General features: G+C 40.4%; 1 protein-coding gene across 4 annotated transcripts in view; it reads right to left on the reverse strand.

The window, feature by feature from the left end:
- PFKM (phosphofructokinase, muscle) overlaps nt 1–19,310 on the reverse strand; it is a 45,976-nt gene that overhangs the window by 14,825 nt on the left and 11,841 nt on the right. For 3 of the 4 annotated variants that reach the window (XR_015253649.1, XM_086713543.1, XM_025930215.2), the window contains exons 3-5: nt 7,866–7,958; nt 1,612–1,685; nt 691–768 (exon numbers count right to left, since the gene is read on the reverse strand). Coding sequence is in view for 3 of the 4 variants with exons in the window: in XM_086713543.1 (XP_086569669.1) it covers nt 691–768; nt 1,612–1,685; nt 7,866–7,958 (245 nt within the window). In the remaining variant the exon portion in view is untranslated. Of the gene's footprint in view, nt 1–690; nt 769–1,611; nt 1,686–7,865; nt 7,959–11,295; nt 11,362–19,310 lie in introns of those variants that run through there. The other variant, XM_086713544.1, reaches the window with a different exon arrangement.

Genomic DNA, 19,310 nt, shown 5'->3' on the forward strand with positions numbered 1-19,310 from the left:
ACCGATAGAGAATTCTGACTCATTTTCAGACCACTTAACAGCAGGCACCATTGCCTATAAAGAATCTTCGCTAAGTACTGCATATTGTATTTCTTCCCATGGATTTTTAGAGGACTGCGGTAAAGAATGGGGGTACAAATGTAATTTGTGGATTTTTCAGTAAATCAGAAAATAGGTATATAATGACTTATGGAAAGTAGCACAAAGGGTTATGGATACAATCCGCATAATCTTAAGGTATTTTTGGAAACTCTAAAAGGCTGTGCTGGTTCCTTCCTCCCTCAAACAGTGTGGTTTCAAGTGACCTTCTCACCATCACATGAGGACCGGCAGATTTCAGCTCTACTTCTGGCTCTGGCTCCAGGCCTCTGGGAAGGTTATTTTCCTGGCCAGACCCTCCCTGTGACTCCAGAGCAACTCCTGCTTACGTGCCAGTTCCTTAAGTCTTGCCTGTGACCTTTCCATAAAGAGCAAACTGTCCTGTGACCTCACCCCCACCCCCATGCCACCCTAGGAAACCAGGGTGATGTTTTCAAACGCAAAGAGTAAAGGGCAGTCGTGGCACCTCTCTTGTCACAGAACCCTTCACGTTGAGCCACATGGGGGGAACTTGAGCAACCATGAGGCCAAACCAGAGTGGGGTGGGACAAGGACAGGACAAATAAGGAACAGGAGTCCTCTGGAACATACCAGCTGAAGCATCATCGAAACACTCTCCCAGGTGGCTTCCCTGATGTTATCTCCACCATCCACCAGGCCTTGATAACCCTGTGGAGCACATTACACCCATTCAGCTTCTGCTAAGCCAGTTTTCCCTAAACCCCCACGATTAGGACAGGATCTCTGGGAAGCAGTTCTCTGAGAATCAAGTCATCTCTTCCCATTACTGATCCCTGGATGCCCATGACACTGTCATATTTAACACAGTCCAGGGAAGAAGACATCAACTTTTCAATACCCTCTTCTATTTCCCTGCAATCTCAAAAGGTCAGGATGTCCTTCCTAATATTTCATCCTAATTCTTCTTGCTTCTGGTTTATCCCATGTCCTCCAATCTGCTTTCCCGGGGAACTAAATAGCAGATAGTTTTAATAACAGTAGAGGGAAAAGAGAAGGGTGGTGGAAGAATGGCAGGAGAGAAATGGGACTTGAAAAGATACAATTTAGGAGAAGGCAGATAAACCTTACAGGGAAAAGAGTGGGCAAAGAATGAGAGGGAAGGGAGAGAAGGAAGAGGAGTTAGAACTTCAGAAGGTACAGCAAACTGCAGAAATCTGATGAGACTTTGTTCTTTCCAAAGGCTCTGTCTCAGGACATACTAAATTTTCTCTGAAATACTCATTTCAGCTTCTCTCTTTGTTTTGGTGGAGGTAAGGGGAAGAGAGAGTTACTTCTTCCTTTAAATTGAACGGGCAACATGAGGACCCAATCTGTAGACCCCTATATCCTACCATCATTACTGGAGACTGGAGTCAGGGAGAGACACTCTTGGAGACAGGGAGCTGAGATAGGTCAGGCATAGCATGTAACTGGGAGGTGAGGAAACAGGAAGTAGGGAGGGGGGAGCATAAAACAGAGAAAGAATGATGGAGAACAAAGTAGAAAACCAACCTCATGGACAAAGAACACACGGGCACCAGTAAAGATACCAACTCGAACCACAGCCCTGACAGCAGCATTCATACCTGAAAGGAGGGAAGGAAGACGACAGGAAGAGGTTACTCCTGAGAAAAGCAGCCTGGACTACAAGATATCTCAGTCCTTCTCTTAGGCTTTTCTCTGAATCTAGAATACTCTTCTCCTCCAAGTCTTCTGGCCTCCCCCCCCCCAACACTAAATTATCGTGTTCAGTGTTAATGTAGCTCCATATACCTCCAATTCATCTCCCTTCCCCCCCCCAATCCCATCTTTCTTAAGACCTTTCCCTGCCAGGGCAATCTGGGGAATAATAATCTTGAATGCTTACAGTAGGGTTAGACACTGCTAAACGCCTGTCAAACCTCATCTCATTTAATCCTCTCCACAACCCTGAAGTTACCTCCATTTTACAGATTTGGAAACTGAAGTTCAAAGAGGTCAAGGTCACAGAGCCCAGTCTCTCCACTGGGAGACAATCAGGACTAAAATTAATTAGGACTAAAACAGAGAGGAGAGCCTTTCCCCTCTCTCCCATGTTAAGTAGTCTCCCTTTCCGGTAGCTACTCAGTGACGAGAACTGTCTCTGCCAAGAGTACTGTGGAGGAACCACCCTGCACAGCACACAACACAAGGGGGAAGCTATAACGGCCTCTGTATTAGAAACAATGCTACTGATAATTGTGCTGAGCAGAACTTCCCCAGTGAGACATGGAACGCATACCTGGGTCTTGATCCCGGTAACCCCATCCTGCCCTGTCATGTGAGAAGGGGCTCACGGTGATGGTCAGGGAATCTCAGAGCCCTGATAGATCAATTTCTTGTGAACCATTTTAGCCACCTGCCCTCAGATACCCCAGAACATTTTTTTGTTTCAATCTACAATCTATTCCTAGGGTCCTTAACCCTGCCTGGAGAAATATCATGTGCCAGTGAGCACTAGAGAAACCAGTAATTAGAAAAATCTTCTAAAATCCATCATGAACTACTGTAAATTCCAAAGCTACCTGGAGCAGAATAGAACCAACAAAACCAAAATGTCTATTTTGGAGGGTTTTTTTCTGCAGGCTGACGAAAGTTGGTGTTAGATGACTATAAGCACCAAATCAAATTGAAGGCCCATTCACTCACTGAGCAAATATTGACTAAATACCTACCATACTCCAGGCACTATCTAGGCACTAGGGAAACAGCAGTTGAATGATACAGTCTAGGGATGCAAAGATACAGGAGACGGTAATGGTCCTCAAGACTTGTGAAGAATATAACATGGTTCCAATATGGATCCCTATGAAGGAGATTTGTACAAAGTGCAGTGGGGACAAGGAGAAGGAGCATCCAAGCTGCCAGAAAGGAAGTCAGAACAGGTTATACAGAAAAGACAACATTTGACCTGAGACCTAAAGGACAATTTCCTTATAAATCTTTTATGTCAGGTGGCCACTTTGGGGGACAGTGCTCTAGGCAGGAAAACAGCACAAATAAAGGTGAGGGTCAAGAAACAACCTTAGGTAACTGGGTATTACAAAGGATAAAACGTAAGACAGGAAGTGGTGAGCAGTGAAGCTTCAAAGGTAAGCAGGCACCTGTATGCCACGCGAGGAAGCCTGGCTCTTATTCTGTAGGCCAGGATTTGATTGGGGATCCATGGGTGATGGTTTCAGGAAATCCATGAACCCATGAAACTGTATGAAAAGTTTTCTGGGCACGGGAATTTCCTTTGGGAGAAGGTCCACAGCTGTCATTTGATTCTTAAGGAGGTCTTTGGCCTAGAAAACAAAAGTTGCAAATGATGGAGAATCTCTGAAGAATTTTGAGAGTGGAGAGACATGACGCTATCTGTATATCAGAAAAGATCACTGGTGGCAATGTGGAGGACGCTGGGATAAGATGGCTCTCTGGCAGCCTAGACGAAATGAGGGCCTAGACTGAGAGAGTGGCATTTGGGACAAAACAGAGACACTGGACAGGAGGCAATGGAGAAAGAGAAGCACAGCACTGTGGTTAGATTTCAAGGTGTTGGAGAAGAAGATGGAAAGGCCCCATGACTGACAGGCAAAGAGTAAGACTGAGGTGCAATTAACTAAGCAGAGGCAAGTTTTGATTCAGGCAGGTAGGGGTGTGGATGATACATTCGTATTTGGATATGTTGAGCTTGAAGTTCTTGTGGGACACCCATGTGGACTTGGGAGAGATGGTCTCACAAGAATATGTAGAATTAGAATGGGAAAGGCAAGGAATGGAACGCTGAGGAAAACCAATGCTGAGGGAATGGGCAGGGGATGATGGGTTCCATGAAGGAAACTAAGGAGCAGCAAGAAAGGCAAAAGGAAACCCAGGTCTTAGCCATGTCTTGGAAGCCAAAGGGAACAGTTTTGAGAAGTTGTAACACTGCCAAATGCTTCCAATAATCAATCTAAGATAAGAACGGGAAGGTTGGGCTTGCCAACAAGAGGTCACTGGTGAGCACTGCTGTCAAAGCCCACTTCCGCCATCACTAAGGCAAAGTCACATAAGTCTAGAAGTCTAGGTTCACATCCTCAAACTGAAGGAATCAAAATGGAAAACTCTGTGATGGGAGCAGGCTTCTCAGAAGCTTTAGGAAAAGCCTGCGTGTATGAAAAGAACAAAGTCAGGGTCAATGCAAAGCCATCAGTGCCTTAGTAAGGATAAATCAGTAGGTCAGAACAGAAATGAAACTATTGTTGATTTATTTTCTAGACTTTCACAATGCCTGTGGGCTTGTCTATTGGATACCTACAGTTCTGGAGTATGAATTTGTAATCTTAAGAAATAAGGAAAAAACACTACTGAAATTTATAGGTTGGAATGCTGTTTCCTACTCCTGAGTAAGGGTAGGGAGAAAAGATTTAAGAAAAACAAATGACTTAAAAGGTTTTAAGTACAAAGTAAACAATACATGGCAGGTAGGAAATATCCAAATCTATTGGGCAGAAGAAAAATCCCACAAAAAAAGAAGATTCTTTCTCTTCTCTCATCCCTTTTTACCTTCTTACCTCAGTCTTATCAACCTCCAGAGGTCATCCTGCCTCTAAGCTGGACAACCGTTTTCCTAGAAATCAAGTTTTAGGACCCTAATTGTCCCCTATACCTGCATTTCAAAACCCCCAGTTCCCTAGAATTCACCGACCAGTATGTATACACATAACTTATGCTAGGGAGTCCCAGTAATTCTTTGGGCTCTTCTACTTCACATCACTGGCCTATTCTGGCCTCAGACCAGTCCTGGCCAGGATCTCCTTAGCTGTACCATGTTGCCCTAAATAACTCTCTATTCGCAGCTGTCTGACTTATTAGAAGCAAGACGAAGGATAAGATTACAGGCAACACCCAGGGGGTATTCTGGGTACAGCCAGGAGGGGCTCTGGAGAACATCAGAAGCACATACTTTGGAGTTTCTAATTACAGCCTGTAGGCAAGAGGCTTTGGGGAGAACTATGGGTAATGAGTCTCTATGACATGAGATAGAAAAAACTAATAAATGACTTGGTCACTATCTTTTTGAAAGCAGATGTTAGAAAGTTTCTACCTTAATTGAACTTTGAATAGGAAAAAAAAAATCCTTTAATTCCAACATGAAAAATAAATGTTAGATCTGAATTACACTTCTGACAAATATGTAATTAATATTATGAATCCTAGAATAGCAATCCAGAGAGGTAATAGAATCCCTGTTCCTGTAATCCTTTAAAAACAGGATAAACATGTATTTGGAATGGACTGCCCATCTGAAGGCAGAGGGCTAGAGCGATGACTGAGATCCTTTCCAGCAGAATAAGCCAATGTTGTGTGGGCAAATGTGGTATGGTTTAGCAGAGCTGGGGCCATTCCTGGACTGGAATTTGTATCTACTCAGCCCAGTTTCTGAGCTCAGGGTGTCTGAAATCTGGCCTCTCTTCTGCTTTAAGAGGTTTTTGGCTTTGCTAAGCTCAGGGAATGACAGAGCTGTGGCCTCTGTGGATTTTATAGAACCCAACCTTCACTTCCCCATGTGGCCCACAGCCTCTGGGTTAAAAGTCATTTCTGTGCCCTCTCCCTCGGAGAACTGAAGATCATTAAACCTATCTCTGGGCAGGCCACTACTTTATTTGAGCTGCTCCTTCAGCTGAGACCTCTCAACTCTACTTTGAGTTTTCTGCTTTGCTTCCCTGTCTCCCTTAGTTTCTTCCTGTACCACCTGGTCACATGCACCTGTGATGTTATGTGGCCTCGCAGTGGGATATTTCCCTGGGTACACTGTGCCTGTCACAGGATCCCCTAGGCCTTGGTCCAGCTGGCCCTCCAGAAATCAGCTTATGCTAGCACCTGCCTCCAAGAATGATCTTCCCTTAAAGCAGGTGATGGTCCCTCTAGAATAAGAGGGTTTCTGTGCTCAGGATCAGAAGCTGAAAGAGCTCTGCTGCTCTTAGACCCAAGTTAAATCCTAGCTCTCTCTCTCTCTCCCTCTGTCTCTTTTTTTTTTTCCTCTTTCCCTCTCCAGAGAGCCCTTCTTTTTCATAAATTCTTAACTTTGTATGCCTCACTTGGATTTTTAGCAGGCTCTTCTTGCTTCACTTAATCCAGTTTCACAGGCCACCCTACCAAGGTTTTAGGATCAACACTCAAGAGTTTGTGGAGCATGGGATTCTTTCCAGGAGAGAGCAGAGAAGCAATCGAAAAGCGAGGTCAGCCTCAAGTAGGGCTCTGCATTCCTAATCTGGCCACTCTTCCTGAACTCAGACCTCTGTGCCCCTCTTCCTAAGTGTCCTCATTCTGGCATTCTCATGTTCATAATACATATCACAATTACAATTAAATATACATTAGATAAAAAATATACTTAAAGCCTAGATTCACTAACATATAATGAGGATCATAAGAACAATGTGTAACTTTTTCATTGATGTATCCTTAGTGCCTGCCATTCTGCTTGAAATGCAGGTGCTCAATAACGTCCTTTGCATTTAACTAAAAATACGTTTATATAGCACCTACTTTGTACACCAGACACTGTGGAATGAAGAATTCATTCAATGAAGAGTTCAGTCGCTTGAAATCTACCTTCTCTGTGAACTCTTCCCTGGTTAATCCAACCAAAGCCTATCTGTTCATTATAGAAGTGGGTTCTACTTGGTTAGGCACACTTGATTCTTGTTATTTATAAGCCTTACATAAGAATTCCAGTAATGTATGCTATCTTTTCTCCTAAAACTATAAGTTTCCAAAGGAAATTAACTTCTTCACAACATACAAGGCAGGGCTCTAAGCAAAGTGGGTGCTTAACACAAAGTTTAGGAAGCCTACAGAGAGTGGTGCAGAGTGAAGGGGAGACTGGCTGAAATCTCTTTCCTTCTCTATTTTTCTCAGCACAGTCTCCATGTCCTGGTATCCCTCTCAAAGAGATTCTGAAGGTAGATTTCAACGTATTATAAATTACAATATACAAGATCATCAGGAGGAAAAAAAAATCACACATTCCCTATCTCCCACTTCATTTTTCCATATACCTGATTTCCCTGACTTCCAGGCTTCTGGGACTCAACCCAGAAAGGGGTTCTCTCTGGCTTTGCTTTCTGCCCGCCCCCCCCCCCCCACCTCACCCCATGGGTCTGTACCGATTAACTGCTGCTATTCCTGCTTATTCGAGGGACGAAGGAATGGAAGAAGAGGAAAGGCCAGAGAAAACTAAGCATGAAGCAGAACTGTGCCCAGTAGAAGGAAATGTGCTGTAGGAGTGTGGTGCCGGACCCTGGTTGGTGCAGAAACTCTACGTACCTCAGAGGTAACACCTGAAGATCTAGCTAGGGCCCACCAAATACCAATTTCTGCATCTCCCCCTTTCCCCACCATTTTCAATGTATTTGAAGTGAATCCACCTACTGCTTTCTCAACAAGTTTATCTCTTTAGTCTCTTTCTTCCTAGTGATGCTTGAGAAAACACCAGTCTTTTAGGTACCAAAGGAACAAAATGGTCCCAAATCTTCAGAGAAACTTAGAAAGAAGTTTTATAAAGATTTGAGTAAATTAAGGTAGAGGAAATAATATCCAGAAGCACTTGGGGACTTAGACCTGATAGAGACTCTTGGGAAAGCCCAGGATTCCAGTGTGAATCTACAGCAGGAGGACATTAAGGACAGTTCTATTCTACAGGCTAAGGGAGTTAAGAAACTCAAAAGGGCCTACCAGCCATGGTTTTTTTGTCCCTCCCCAAGCAGGGCCTTCCTCCTTACCTTGGGCATCTCCACCAGAGGTTAACACGGCGATGGCTTTGCCAATCCCCAGGGTTTTGGCTGCATGGTGCTCTTCATGGGTCATGATCCACTCTAGAATTCAAGAGCACGATCAGTTAAGACACAGTTAAGGTGGATTGAGGTGCTCAGGAAATGGCTCTGTTAGACTGGCTAGAGCCACCCCAGTCAGGCTCTCCTACTATACTAAATCTGAGCTTTGCAGCCTGGGTGTTTTGGACTTCTTCCAGAAGAGGGCCACGCCCCCACAAACTGACAAGCTGAAATGTCACAGTAATCAAACCCAAGACTGCAAAGGTCCCGGCTAATCCCTCCCACCTGAATTGGAGTCTATTTGGAGAACAAGCTAAGGTCAAGGGGAAGGGCGGTTGACTGAACAGAAATGAGAAAAGAAGGAGGAAAGTTAAGGTGGCCTCAAGGATTCCTCCTTTTAATGAAGGGAAGGGCTGCTGCAGACGGTAGGAATCGGGTGAGGTTTGGGGCACTGATGAGAACCAGCCAAGTGGAAGCAGAAAAGTGAGGGAAGGCAGGGTTATGGTGAAGATGATGGTTTCGTTTTATGGAATTGGGCTAAGCTGGAACTGGGGTTTGAGGTTTTACATGCACATTTGAGCCTGCACAAAATGATGGTTCAGGCTCAGGAATGGTTAAAGACATTCTATGCCTTCTCCCATCGCTCTCAGGCTTCCTGCCTCCTGAGCCTCTCTTGACTCATCTTCAGGCCTTGCCCTTCACACTACATGCTATCAAATGGGAAGAACAACACAGAATCATAGCCAGATATACATAGATTATGTACACACGCCATGTGAACACCTTCCTATTATTGTCTTTAGGGCTTATCTCTCTCAAAGGAACACACAAGACACACTTTTGTGTCCACAAAATGTCAAAGGAGTCATCACTCTACCAGTTATCCAGGTTAAAATCTAAATTTTTAAATTGATCTCCTCCTTACTCTGAGAGTCAAAAGTTACCAAGTCCTATTCTTCTCCCTTACTATCTTCCCTTATCCTTCTCTTATTTGCGATCCTCGGCGCCTCTCTCCACCTGAATTGCCTACTACAATAGCTGGTCTCCGTTTGTGTTTCCCTTCTCCACTCTACAAGAGACATAGAATAAACCTCTATGGGTAGGTCATAGGACCCTGAGGATGCATTCACCTGAACTGGGCCAAATCACTTGAACCGGGGCTGATGACCTTTATGCACAGCTCATGTTTCTGCTGTGAATCTGGGGAAATCAGGGTAGCCGCTGATAAAGACACAGGTCACATAAACACACAAATCTGCATACATACCAATAAAGTACATGCAATGAGACACTCGTGAAGACATACAAACACAAACATATATAGCATTATTATGGGACACAGATTCACAGACATACTACATATAATCCATTCTGATGGATAAAGTCCAAATTCTTGAGTTGGCATTCAAAGCTTCCATGATCTAGCCCTTGCCAAAGCTTGAACCTTTGTTCCCATGAATTTTCTGTCCCATCATCACCTGAACATTACTTTGCTCCTTCCCATTTGTGTACCTGGGCACAGTGCATCCCTCATCCAGAAGGCCACCTTGGCCCTTTCACAGATATCCCACTCCATCATTTAAGGCCAGGCCTAGCTGCAATCCTATGAATATTAAGACTATTAACTCTTCACTGATTACCATAGGAGGGATTCTTTGTGGGCCTCCTCTAATCACATATTGTCTGGTATTAGATCATTCATTTAGCACTTAATTACTACTTTATATGGTATTTAAATTGCTTCTTATATATTGACAATAAGGTTGGACTGGATCAGGGGTCAACAAACTACAGAGCACAGGCCAAATCCAGCCCTTTTTTTGGTTTTGTATGGCAGCAAACAAAGAAAGGTTTTTACATTTTTATTTTTCTTTAAGAAACTTTTTTTTAGAGAGAGAGACAGAGAGAGAGAATATCTCATACAGGCTCCACATTCAGCAAGGAGTCTGATGCAGGGCTTGATCCTACAACCCTGGGATCATGACCTGAGCCAAAATCAAGAGTCAGATGCTCAACTGACTAAGCCACCCAGGTGCCCCAGATTTTTACATTTTTAAATGGTTTAAAAAACCATTTCAGAACATGTGAAAATTACATGAAATTCAAATTTCAGTGTCCATACCATTCTCATTCTTTCACACATTATCCTATGGCTGCTTCTGTGCTACAACAGAGTAGATTATTGTGACAGAGACCAGATAGCCTGCAAAGACTAAAATATTTACTATCTGGCTTTTTACAGAAAGTTTGCAGACCCCTGGATAGATGACTGCTACAAGCCACTTTCCCTAACTAGACTGAACAATCCTCCAGGGAGGGATCACGTTCATTTTTTTAAAACTTTCCCACAGCTTAACCAAAGCCTAGTGAAGTCCATGCACATAACAGTTCAATAAATCCTTGTTGAAGGCATTAGTGAACTGACGAACAATACAAAACGCACACAGACCTATGAAAGCTTTTATTTAGTATGCTTGGATACAGACAGCTCCATATTCTATTTCTAACGCGTAGAGATACAAATAGGACTTAAGAAAGCATATAGTGACAGTGAAAGGAATGTAATAAACACATATGGATACAGACACTCTCCTATTAACTGGAGTGTTCATGTCCAAATTTCTGCTGTTCTCAAGAAAAAAAAAAGACTAAGTCACTGGTGCACATAAGAAGGCAAACATTTGGAAATGAAAGAACAAAACATGAGTATGCTGATCCCATTTTCCTTGAGTCTTTTCTTCTCATTCACTCTGGGAGCTCATCACTGACAAACTCACACAGGGATCTGCCACCCATGGAGTTTTCAGTGAGGGAGAGAATTCACCATTAACAAGGGGGAAGGTTAGGAGTGCTGACCTGCAAAAAAGAACCTTCTCCTGTATCTCTAAACCAGTTATAAGAGGCACAGGACACAGAAATGCACGCAGATTCATATATAAGCAACCTTTATAGATCCACAGTGACACACACATAGAAACACACAGACATAAAACCTAAATATAAAATCACATGTGTGAAGACAAGCAGGCGGGAGGGATAAATACAGGGAGGCAACATCATAGGTGCACTGATTTGAACTGGCTGAGTGCCAGGATAGGAGTGAGGCAGCCAGGGGAAACGAGGTCCGAGCACCACCCACCCATCCCTGATTCCCAGGGGCGGGGGCTGTGCGTGCTAGCGGAGGGAAATGAACCAAAGGGCTAGGATTCTTCACGGCTCCCCTACCCATCCCCCCTCTTCGCTCCAGCTTCTGATGCCATACCACCTCTTCTTTTCCCATCCGCTCCTTCCACTTCTCCCCAGCGCCTCCTCCCAACACGGTCATCCCCACCTCGCTCTCGGCTTTCCCCCGCGGTCTTTACTCAAGGGCCCCTCTTGCCTTTTAGTCTTAGCTCTCCTCCGCCACGGCTTCCTTGCAGACTGTCCTTGGGGAAGGGGGAGGGGAGCTTGGAGAACGCGGGGAGGAGCCAGGTGGAGGCAACAAGGGAGGGGAAAGAGGAGAGGCTTCCCAACCTCCACTAGCTGATGCTGGCCCGGAGGCTCCGCCTCCTCCTGCTCTTCTTTCTCCACCCCTCCCTCCTCCTCCCAAGGACAGCTCAGATATGGCATCAGCTTCTCCTCACTCCCCAGAAGGTTCTCGGGTCCCCATCTCTGTCTCGGGAGCCATCAGCTCCTGTACATAGTGGGAATCAGAAATTATTTAGTTGCCTCTCATGTTGTCTGCCGAGACAACTGTTTCCTAGCCAGACTGAGACTCCTTGCATTCAAACATCCTCAACAACTAATACTAAACCTCCCCCTCTGGCCTTATGCATTAATCTCACACCTCTGTCACTCTTTGAACGAGCATTCGTGGAAAGTCTTTGCGCCAGGTTTTGTATTAGGTGCTGAGGATGAAAAGATAAATGAAATAGAGTCCCTGCCCTGGAGGAACATTGAACACCGGTATTTTCTGTAGAGGGACGCCAAAAACTCCTTTTATATTTATGTACCTTTCTCTGAGAAAATACAGGGCTACAAAGCAAACAGGGTCCGTGGAGGCAACATGGGCCAAGAACTCCCAGAGCTAAGGGTGCATCCTTTCCTCAGATCCTCTTTACTCTTTCCACTTCACCCAGGTCTTTGTTGCAATGCCTCTCCACAGGCATCTCTCCTCTGCTGACTTCCTATGCCCTCCCTCTTGCTTACTTTTTTTCTGCCCCTGCATATTCTGGCTGCAAACAATAAGAATAAAGATAAACCCACTGGAATACACAAAAGTAACTTTTGTGATGCAAATGTTACCATCCAAAGACAACCTAAAGAATGGAATAAAATATCTGCAAATCACATATGTGATAACAGATGGATAGGTATCCAGAATATATAAATTACTCTTGCCACTCAATAATAAAAAGATAATAACCTTGGGGCACCTGGATGGCTTAGTCAGGTTGAGCATCTGACTCTTGATTTTGGCTCAGGTCATGATCTCACAGTTCATGAGTCTGAGCCCCCCCTCACTGATGGTGAGGAGCTTGCTTGGAAGTCCCTCTCTCTCTCTCTCTTTCTCTCTCTCTGCCCCTCCTGCATGCACACTCTCTTTCTCTCTCTCAAAATAAATAAACAAAGAATTTTTTAAAAGATAATAACCCAATTCAGAAATGGGCAAAAGGTCTGAACAGATACCTCACCGGTAAAGATACACAGATGGCAAATAATCATATAAAATGATGCCCAGCATCGTATGTCATCCGGGAACTGCAAATTAAAACAGAGAGGTACTACTACATATTGTTAGACTGGCTAACATAAAAAAAATTAATAATAAACCTGATAGTACCAAAAGCTGACAAGAATGTGGAGCACCAGGAACTCTTATTTTTTGTTGGTGGGAATGCAAAATGGTACAGTCACTTTAAAAGACAATTTGGCAGTTCCTTACAAAGCTAAATAGAGCCTTACTGTATGATCCAGCAATCACGTTTCTCTAAGTATTTACCCAAATGAGTTGAAAACTACATCCACACAAAAACCTGCACACAAATGTTCATAAGAGCTTATTCATAGTTGCCCAAAACTGGAAGTAACCAAAATGTCCCTCAAAAGGTGAATGGATAAACTGTGATGCATCAATTCAATGGAATAGTATTCAGCAAGAAAAAGAAATGACCTATGAAGCCAAGAAAAGATATAGAGGAAACTTAAATACATATTGCTTAGTCAAAGAAACCTGTCTGAAAAGGTTACATACTATATGTTTCCAACTAAGTAACATTCTGGCAAAGGTAAAACTATAGAGATAGTAAAAAGATCAATGGTTTTCAAGGGCTTAGAGTAGAGAGGGAATGATAAATATGTAGAGCACAGGGGGTTTTTAGGCCAGTAAACCTATTCTGTATGATGCTATAATGCTGGATACATGACATGGCATATTTGTCAAAACTCATAGAACTTCACAACACCAAGAGTGAACTTTAACATAAACTATGGACTCTAATCAATAATAATGTATCAATATTGGCTCATCAACTGTAACAAATGTACCTCACTAAGTAGTAATAGTAAATGGAAACTGACCACAGGAGAGGAAACTCTGTGTGCAAACTGCTCAACTTTCTGTAAGACTAAAACTTCTGTAAGAAACAGAGTCTACCAATTTAAAAAACATATTCTGTTCAGTGAAATATCTAATAAAATTGTAATATTAAAAAACAAAAAATGGGCAAGGGTTTAGACATTTCTCTAAATAAAATATACAAATAACCAATAAACATACAAAAAGATGTTCAACATCGCTAATCACTAGGGAAATGCAAATCAAAACCACAATGAAATTCCACTTCACATCTATTAGGATGACTATTTTAAAAAAAGGAAAATAACAAGTATTGGAGAGGATGTGAAGCAAGTGGAACTCTTGTGTCTTGCAGGTACAAGTGTAAAGTGATGTTGTCACTATGGAAAACAGCTTGCCAGTTCCTCATATTAAACAGAGTTACCATATGACCCAGCAATTACACTCCTGGGTATATACCCAAGGAAAATGAGCACATATGCATACACACACACACACACACACACGCACACACACACACATGCACACACACACACGCACACACACACAAATGTGTACACCAGTGGTCATGGCAGCATTATTCATAATGGGCAAAAAGTGGAAACAGTGATTAATGAATAAATAAAATGTGACATATCCATATAATAGAATATTACTTGCCAATAAAAAGAATGAAGTACGGATACCCTGCAACCATAAAAACATTACGCTGAGTAAAAGAAGCTAACACAAAAGACCTCATACTATATGATACCATTCATATGAAATAGGCAAATTTATAGAAACAGAAAGCAGACTAGCAGTTGCCTAGCACTATGGGGAAATGAGAAGTGACTGCTGGTGAACACAAGATGTCTTTTGCATGTGATGGAAATGTCCTAAACTTAAAGTGACTGCAAAACTCTATGAACATAGTATATACCATTGAATTGTACGCTTTCATTCTAATGAAGCTGAGCTTATCAATTGTAGTTGGCCCTTGAGTCATGTGGCCCCTATGCAATCAAAAATCTGTGTATAAATTTTGAATCCCAAAAAACTTAATTGCAGTTCACCCTTGAACAACATCGGTTTGAACTGCATGGGTCTACTTGTGCATAGTTAATAGTTACTACTGTTAGTAATTAACTTTTGGGGGAGTCAAAAGTTATACGCAGATTTTCAACTGCATGAGGGGTTGGTGCCCTTAAGCCCTGTGTTGTTCAAGAGTCAACTGTACTATTAAGCCTACTGTTGACTGGAAGCCTTACCAATAATATAAATAGTTGATTAATATGTATTTTGTATATTATACATATTATACTGTATTCCTATAAAGTGGGCTAGAGAAAAGATTATTAAGGAAGTCATAAGGAAAATACATTTATAGTACTGTACTGTAAAAAAAACAAACAAACCTGTGTATAAGTAAGTGGATTCACACATTTCAAACCTGTGTTGGTCAAGGGTCAACTGAATTTCCTTCATGAATAATGTCTTCGGTATTGTATCTTAAAAGTCATCACCATACCCAAGGTCACCTAGTTGTGTTGTATATTTCTTCCAGTAGTTGTATATTTTTTCATTTTATATTTAAGTTTATGATCCATTTGTAATTAGTTTTTGTAAAGGGCATAAAGTCTGTGTCTAGATTCACTTTTTTGCACATGGGTGTCCAGTTGTTCCATCATCTTTTGTTGAAGAGACTATCTTTGCTCAATTGTACTGCCTTGACTCCTATGTGAAAGATCAATTGATTATATTCATGAGGGTCTATTTTTGGGCCCTCTATTCTGTTCCACTGATCTAGTTGTCAATACTTTGACCAATATCACAATGTCTTGATTAGCTTCACAGTAAATCTTGAAGGTGGGTAGGGTCTGTCCTCCAACTTTGTTCTTCTCATTCAATATCATGTTGGCTATTCTGGGTCTTTTGTCTCTTCATATAAAGTTCAGAATCAGTATGTTGATACCCATAAAATTACTTGCTGGAATTTTGATTGGGATTGCATTTAATCTATATATTAAGTTGGGAAGAACTGACATCTAGACAATATTGAGTTTTCCTATCTGTGAACATGGAATATTTCTCTATTCAGTTCTTCTTTTATTTCATTCACCAGAGTTTCTAAAATTTTCCTCATAAAGATAATGTATATATTTTGTTAGCTTTATCCCTAAGTATTTCATTTTGGGAGTGCTAATGTAAATGGTAGTGTGTTTTTAACTTCAAATTCCATTTTTTCATTGTTAGTATACAGGAAAACAATTGACTTTTGCATATTAACCTCCATCCTATAACCTTCCTATAATCACTGATTAGTTCCAGGAGTTTTTGTTAATTCTTTGAGATTTCCTGTGCAAACAATCATATCACCCATGAACAAAGACAGTTTTATGTCTTCCTTCTCAATCAGTACAGTTTTTATTAGCTTTTCTTGACTTGTTGCATTAGCTAAGACTTCTAGTACAAGGTTGAAAAGGAGTAATGAGAGGAAACATCTTTGCCTTGTACCTTATCTTAGTGGGAAAGCTTCAAGTTTCTCAATATTAAGTATGATGTTAACTGTAAGTTTCCACTGATATTTCTTATCAAGTTGAGACAGTTCTCCTATAATCCTAGTTTACTGAAAATTTTTATTATGAATGGGTGTTGGATTTTTGTCATATGCTATTTCTGTATTTATTGATATGATCATGTGATTTTTTTCTATTTTGATCTGTTTATGTGATGAATTATATTAATTAATTTTGAAGTGTTGAACCAGCCTTGAATACCTGTGATAAATTACTCTTGATCATGGTATATAATTCTTTTTATACTATTTTGGATTCAATTTGCTAATTAATTGATTTTCAAATGTTGAACCAGATCAAATGGCTTTTGATCATGGTATATAATTCTTTTTATACTTTATTGAATTCAATTTGATAATATTTTATTGAGGATTTTTACATCTGTGTTCATAAGAGATGTTGATCTGTAGTCTTCTTTTCTTTTAATATCTTTGTCTGGTTTGGGTATTATGGTAATGCTGACCTCGTCGAATAAGTTAAATGTATTCCCTCTGCTTCTATCTTCTGAAAGAGATTATAGAAAACTGGCAAAATTTCTTCCTTAAATGTTTTATAGAATGCACCAGGAATCTATCTGGGCCTGGTGCTTTTTTGAAAAGTTATTTATTAGTTCAATTTCTTTAACAGATTTATGCCTATTTGGGTCATCTGTTTCTTCTTGTGTGAGATTTGGCACATTGTATCTTTCAAGGAATTGGTCCATTTCATTTAGGTTATCAAATTTGTGGGCACAGAGTTGTTCATAATATTCTTTTGTTGTCCTTTTAATTTCCCTGGAATCTGTAGTGATGTCCCTCTTTTATTTCTGATAGTAGTAATTTGTGTCCTCTCTTTTTTCCCCTTAGTTAGCCTGTTTAAGTCTTACTAATTTTATTGATATTTTCAAAGAACCAGCTTATGGTTTCATTGATTTTTTATTTTCAATTTTATTGGCTTCTGCTCTAATTCTTATTATCTCTTTTTTTCTGCTTACTTTGGATTTAATTTGGTCTTCTCTTATAGTTTCCCAAGTTGGAAACTTCAGTAATTGCTTTTAGACCTTTTTTTCTTATATATGCACTCAATACTATAAATTTCCCTTTAAGCACTGCTCCCACTACATCCAACAAATTTTGGTAAGTTGTGTTTTAATTTTCATTTTGTTCAAAATATTTTTAAATTTTTCTTGATATTTCTTCTTTAATCTATGTGTTATTTATGTGTTGTTTAGTCCCCATGTATTCAGGATTTCCAGTTTTCTATTATTGGTTTCTAGTTTGATTCCATTATGGTCTGAAAACAAACATTGTAGAATTTCTGTTCTTTCAGTTAAGGTATGTTTTATGGCCCAGAATGTGGTCTATCTTGGTGAATGTTCCATGTGAGCTTGAGAAAAATGTGTATCCTGCTGCTGTTGGATGAACTGTTGATGTCATTTATATCCATTTGATAGATGGTGTTGTTAAGTTCAACTATGTCTTTACCTATTCCCTGTCTGCTGAATCTGTCCCTTTCAGAAAGAAGAGTGTTGAAGTCTCCAATTCTGATAGTGGATCTATTTCTCCTTTCACTTTTGCCTCAGGTAGTTTCATGCTGTGTTGTTAGGTGCATATACATGAAGAAGTTATATCTTATTGGAGAATTGACCCCTTTATCATTATGCAATGCCCTTCTTTATATTTGATAACTTTTTTTACTTTGAAGTCTGCTCTGTCTGAAATTAATAGAGCTATTGCTCCTTTTTAAAACTAGCATTAGCATGATATATTTTTCTCCCTCTACTTTTAATCTATATGTATCTTTATATTTATGGTGGTTTTCTTATAGTTAACACATAGTTGGGGCATGTTTTCGTTTAACTCTGACAATACATTAATTGATGCATTTAGACCATTGACATTCAAAGTGATTATTGACATAGTTGGGTTAATATCTACCACATTCATTTCTGTTTTCTATTTATTGCCCTTGTTCTTTGTTCCTATTTTTGTCTTCTACTCTTTTTCTGCCTTTTGTGGTTTTAACTGAGCAGTCTATATCATTCCATTCTCCTTTCTTAGCATATCAGTAATGCTTTTTTACTTTTTCAGTGGCTGCCCTAGAGTTTGCAATATTTATGTACAACTAATCTAAGTCCACTTTCAAATAGCACTATACCACTTCACAAGTGGTGTGAATACCTAAAATAACAAAATAATCCTAATTCCTTTCTCCTATCCCTTGTACCATTGCTGTCATTCATTTCAGTTATATATAAACATACATAAGCATATACAGTTGACCTTTGAGCAACACTGGTTTAAATTGTGCAGGTCCACTTATATGCAGATTTTTTACAGTACCGTAAATGGATTTTTTATTCCTTATGATTCGCTTTTTTTCTTATGATTTTCTTTTTTTTTAATTTTTTTTTCAATGTTTTTATTTTTTTTTATTTTTGGGACAGAGAGAGACAGAGCATGAACGGGGGAGGGGCAGAGAGAGAGGGAGACACAGAATCGGAAACAGGCTCCAGGCTCCGAGCCATCAGCCCAGAGCCCGACGCGGGGCTCGAACTCACGGACCGTGAGATCGTGACCTGAGCTGAAGTCGGACGCTTAACCGACTGCGCCACCCAGGCGCCCCTTTTCTTATGATTTTCTTAATAACACTATCTTTTCCCTAGCTCACTTTATTGTGAGAATATAATATATATAACATACAAAATATGTTAATTGACCACTTATGTTATTAGTAAGACTTCCAGTCAACAGTAGGCTATTAGTAGTTAAGTTTTGGGGCAATAAAAAGTTATACATAGATTTTCAACTGTGCCCTTAACCCCCAAATTAGCAACAAATTCCCTCAATTAGTCTGAGAAAGTCTATTTCTTCACTTTTAAACAATAGTTTTGCAGGGTACAGAATTCTGGTTCTGATTTATTCTCTCTACATTTCAAATGTTTCACTTCACTCTCTTCCTGGTTGCATAGTTTCTGAGAAGAGGTCAGATGTAATTCTTACTTTGCTCTTCTATAGGTAAGGTGTTTTTTTCCTTTGGCTTCTGGTACTTTTTCTTTATCTTTGATTTTCTGTAATTTGAAAATAATATACCTAGGTGTAGGAGCTTGATTTTATTTATTTATTTATTTATTTATTTATTTATTTATTTATTTAGCATATTACTGAGCTTCCTGGATCTATGGTTTGATGTCTGACATTAATTTGGAGAAATTATCAATCATTGTTGATTCAAATATTTCTTCTGTTCCTTTCTCTCTTTCTTTTCTCCCTCTGGTATTCTGATTATGTGTATGTTACA

Source organism: Puma concolor, chromosome B4 (genome assembly GCF_028749965.1).
Source record: "Puma concolor isolate L17-30 chromosome B4, mPumCon1.1.hap2, whole genome shotgun sequence".
NCBI classification, from domain to species: domain Eukaryota; kingdom Metazoa; phylum Chordata; class Mammalia; order Carnivora; family Felidae; genus Puma; species Puma concolor.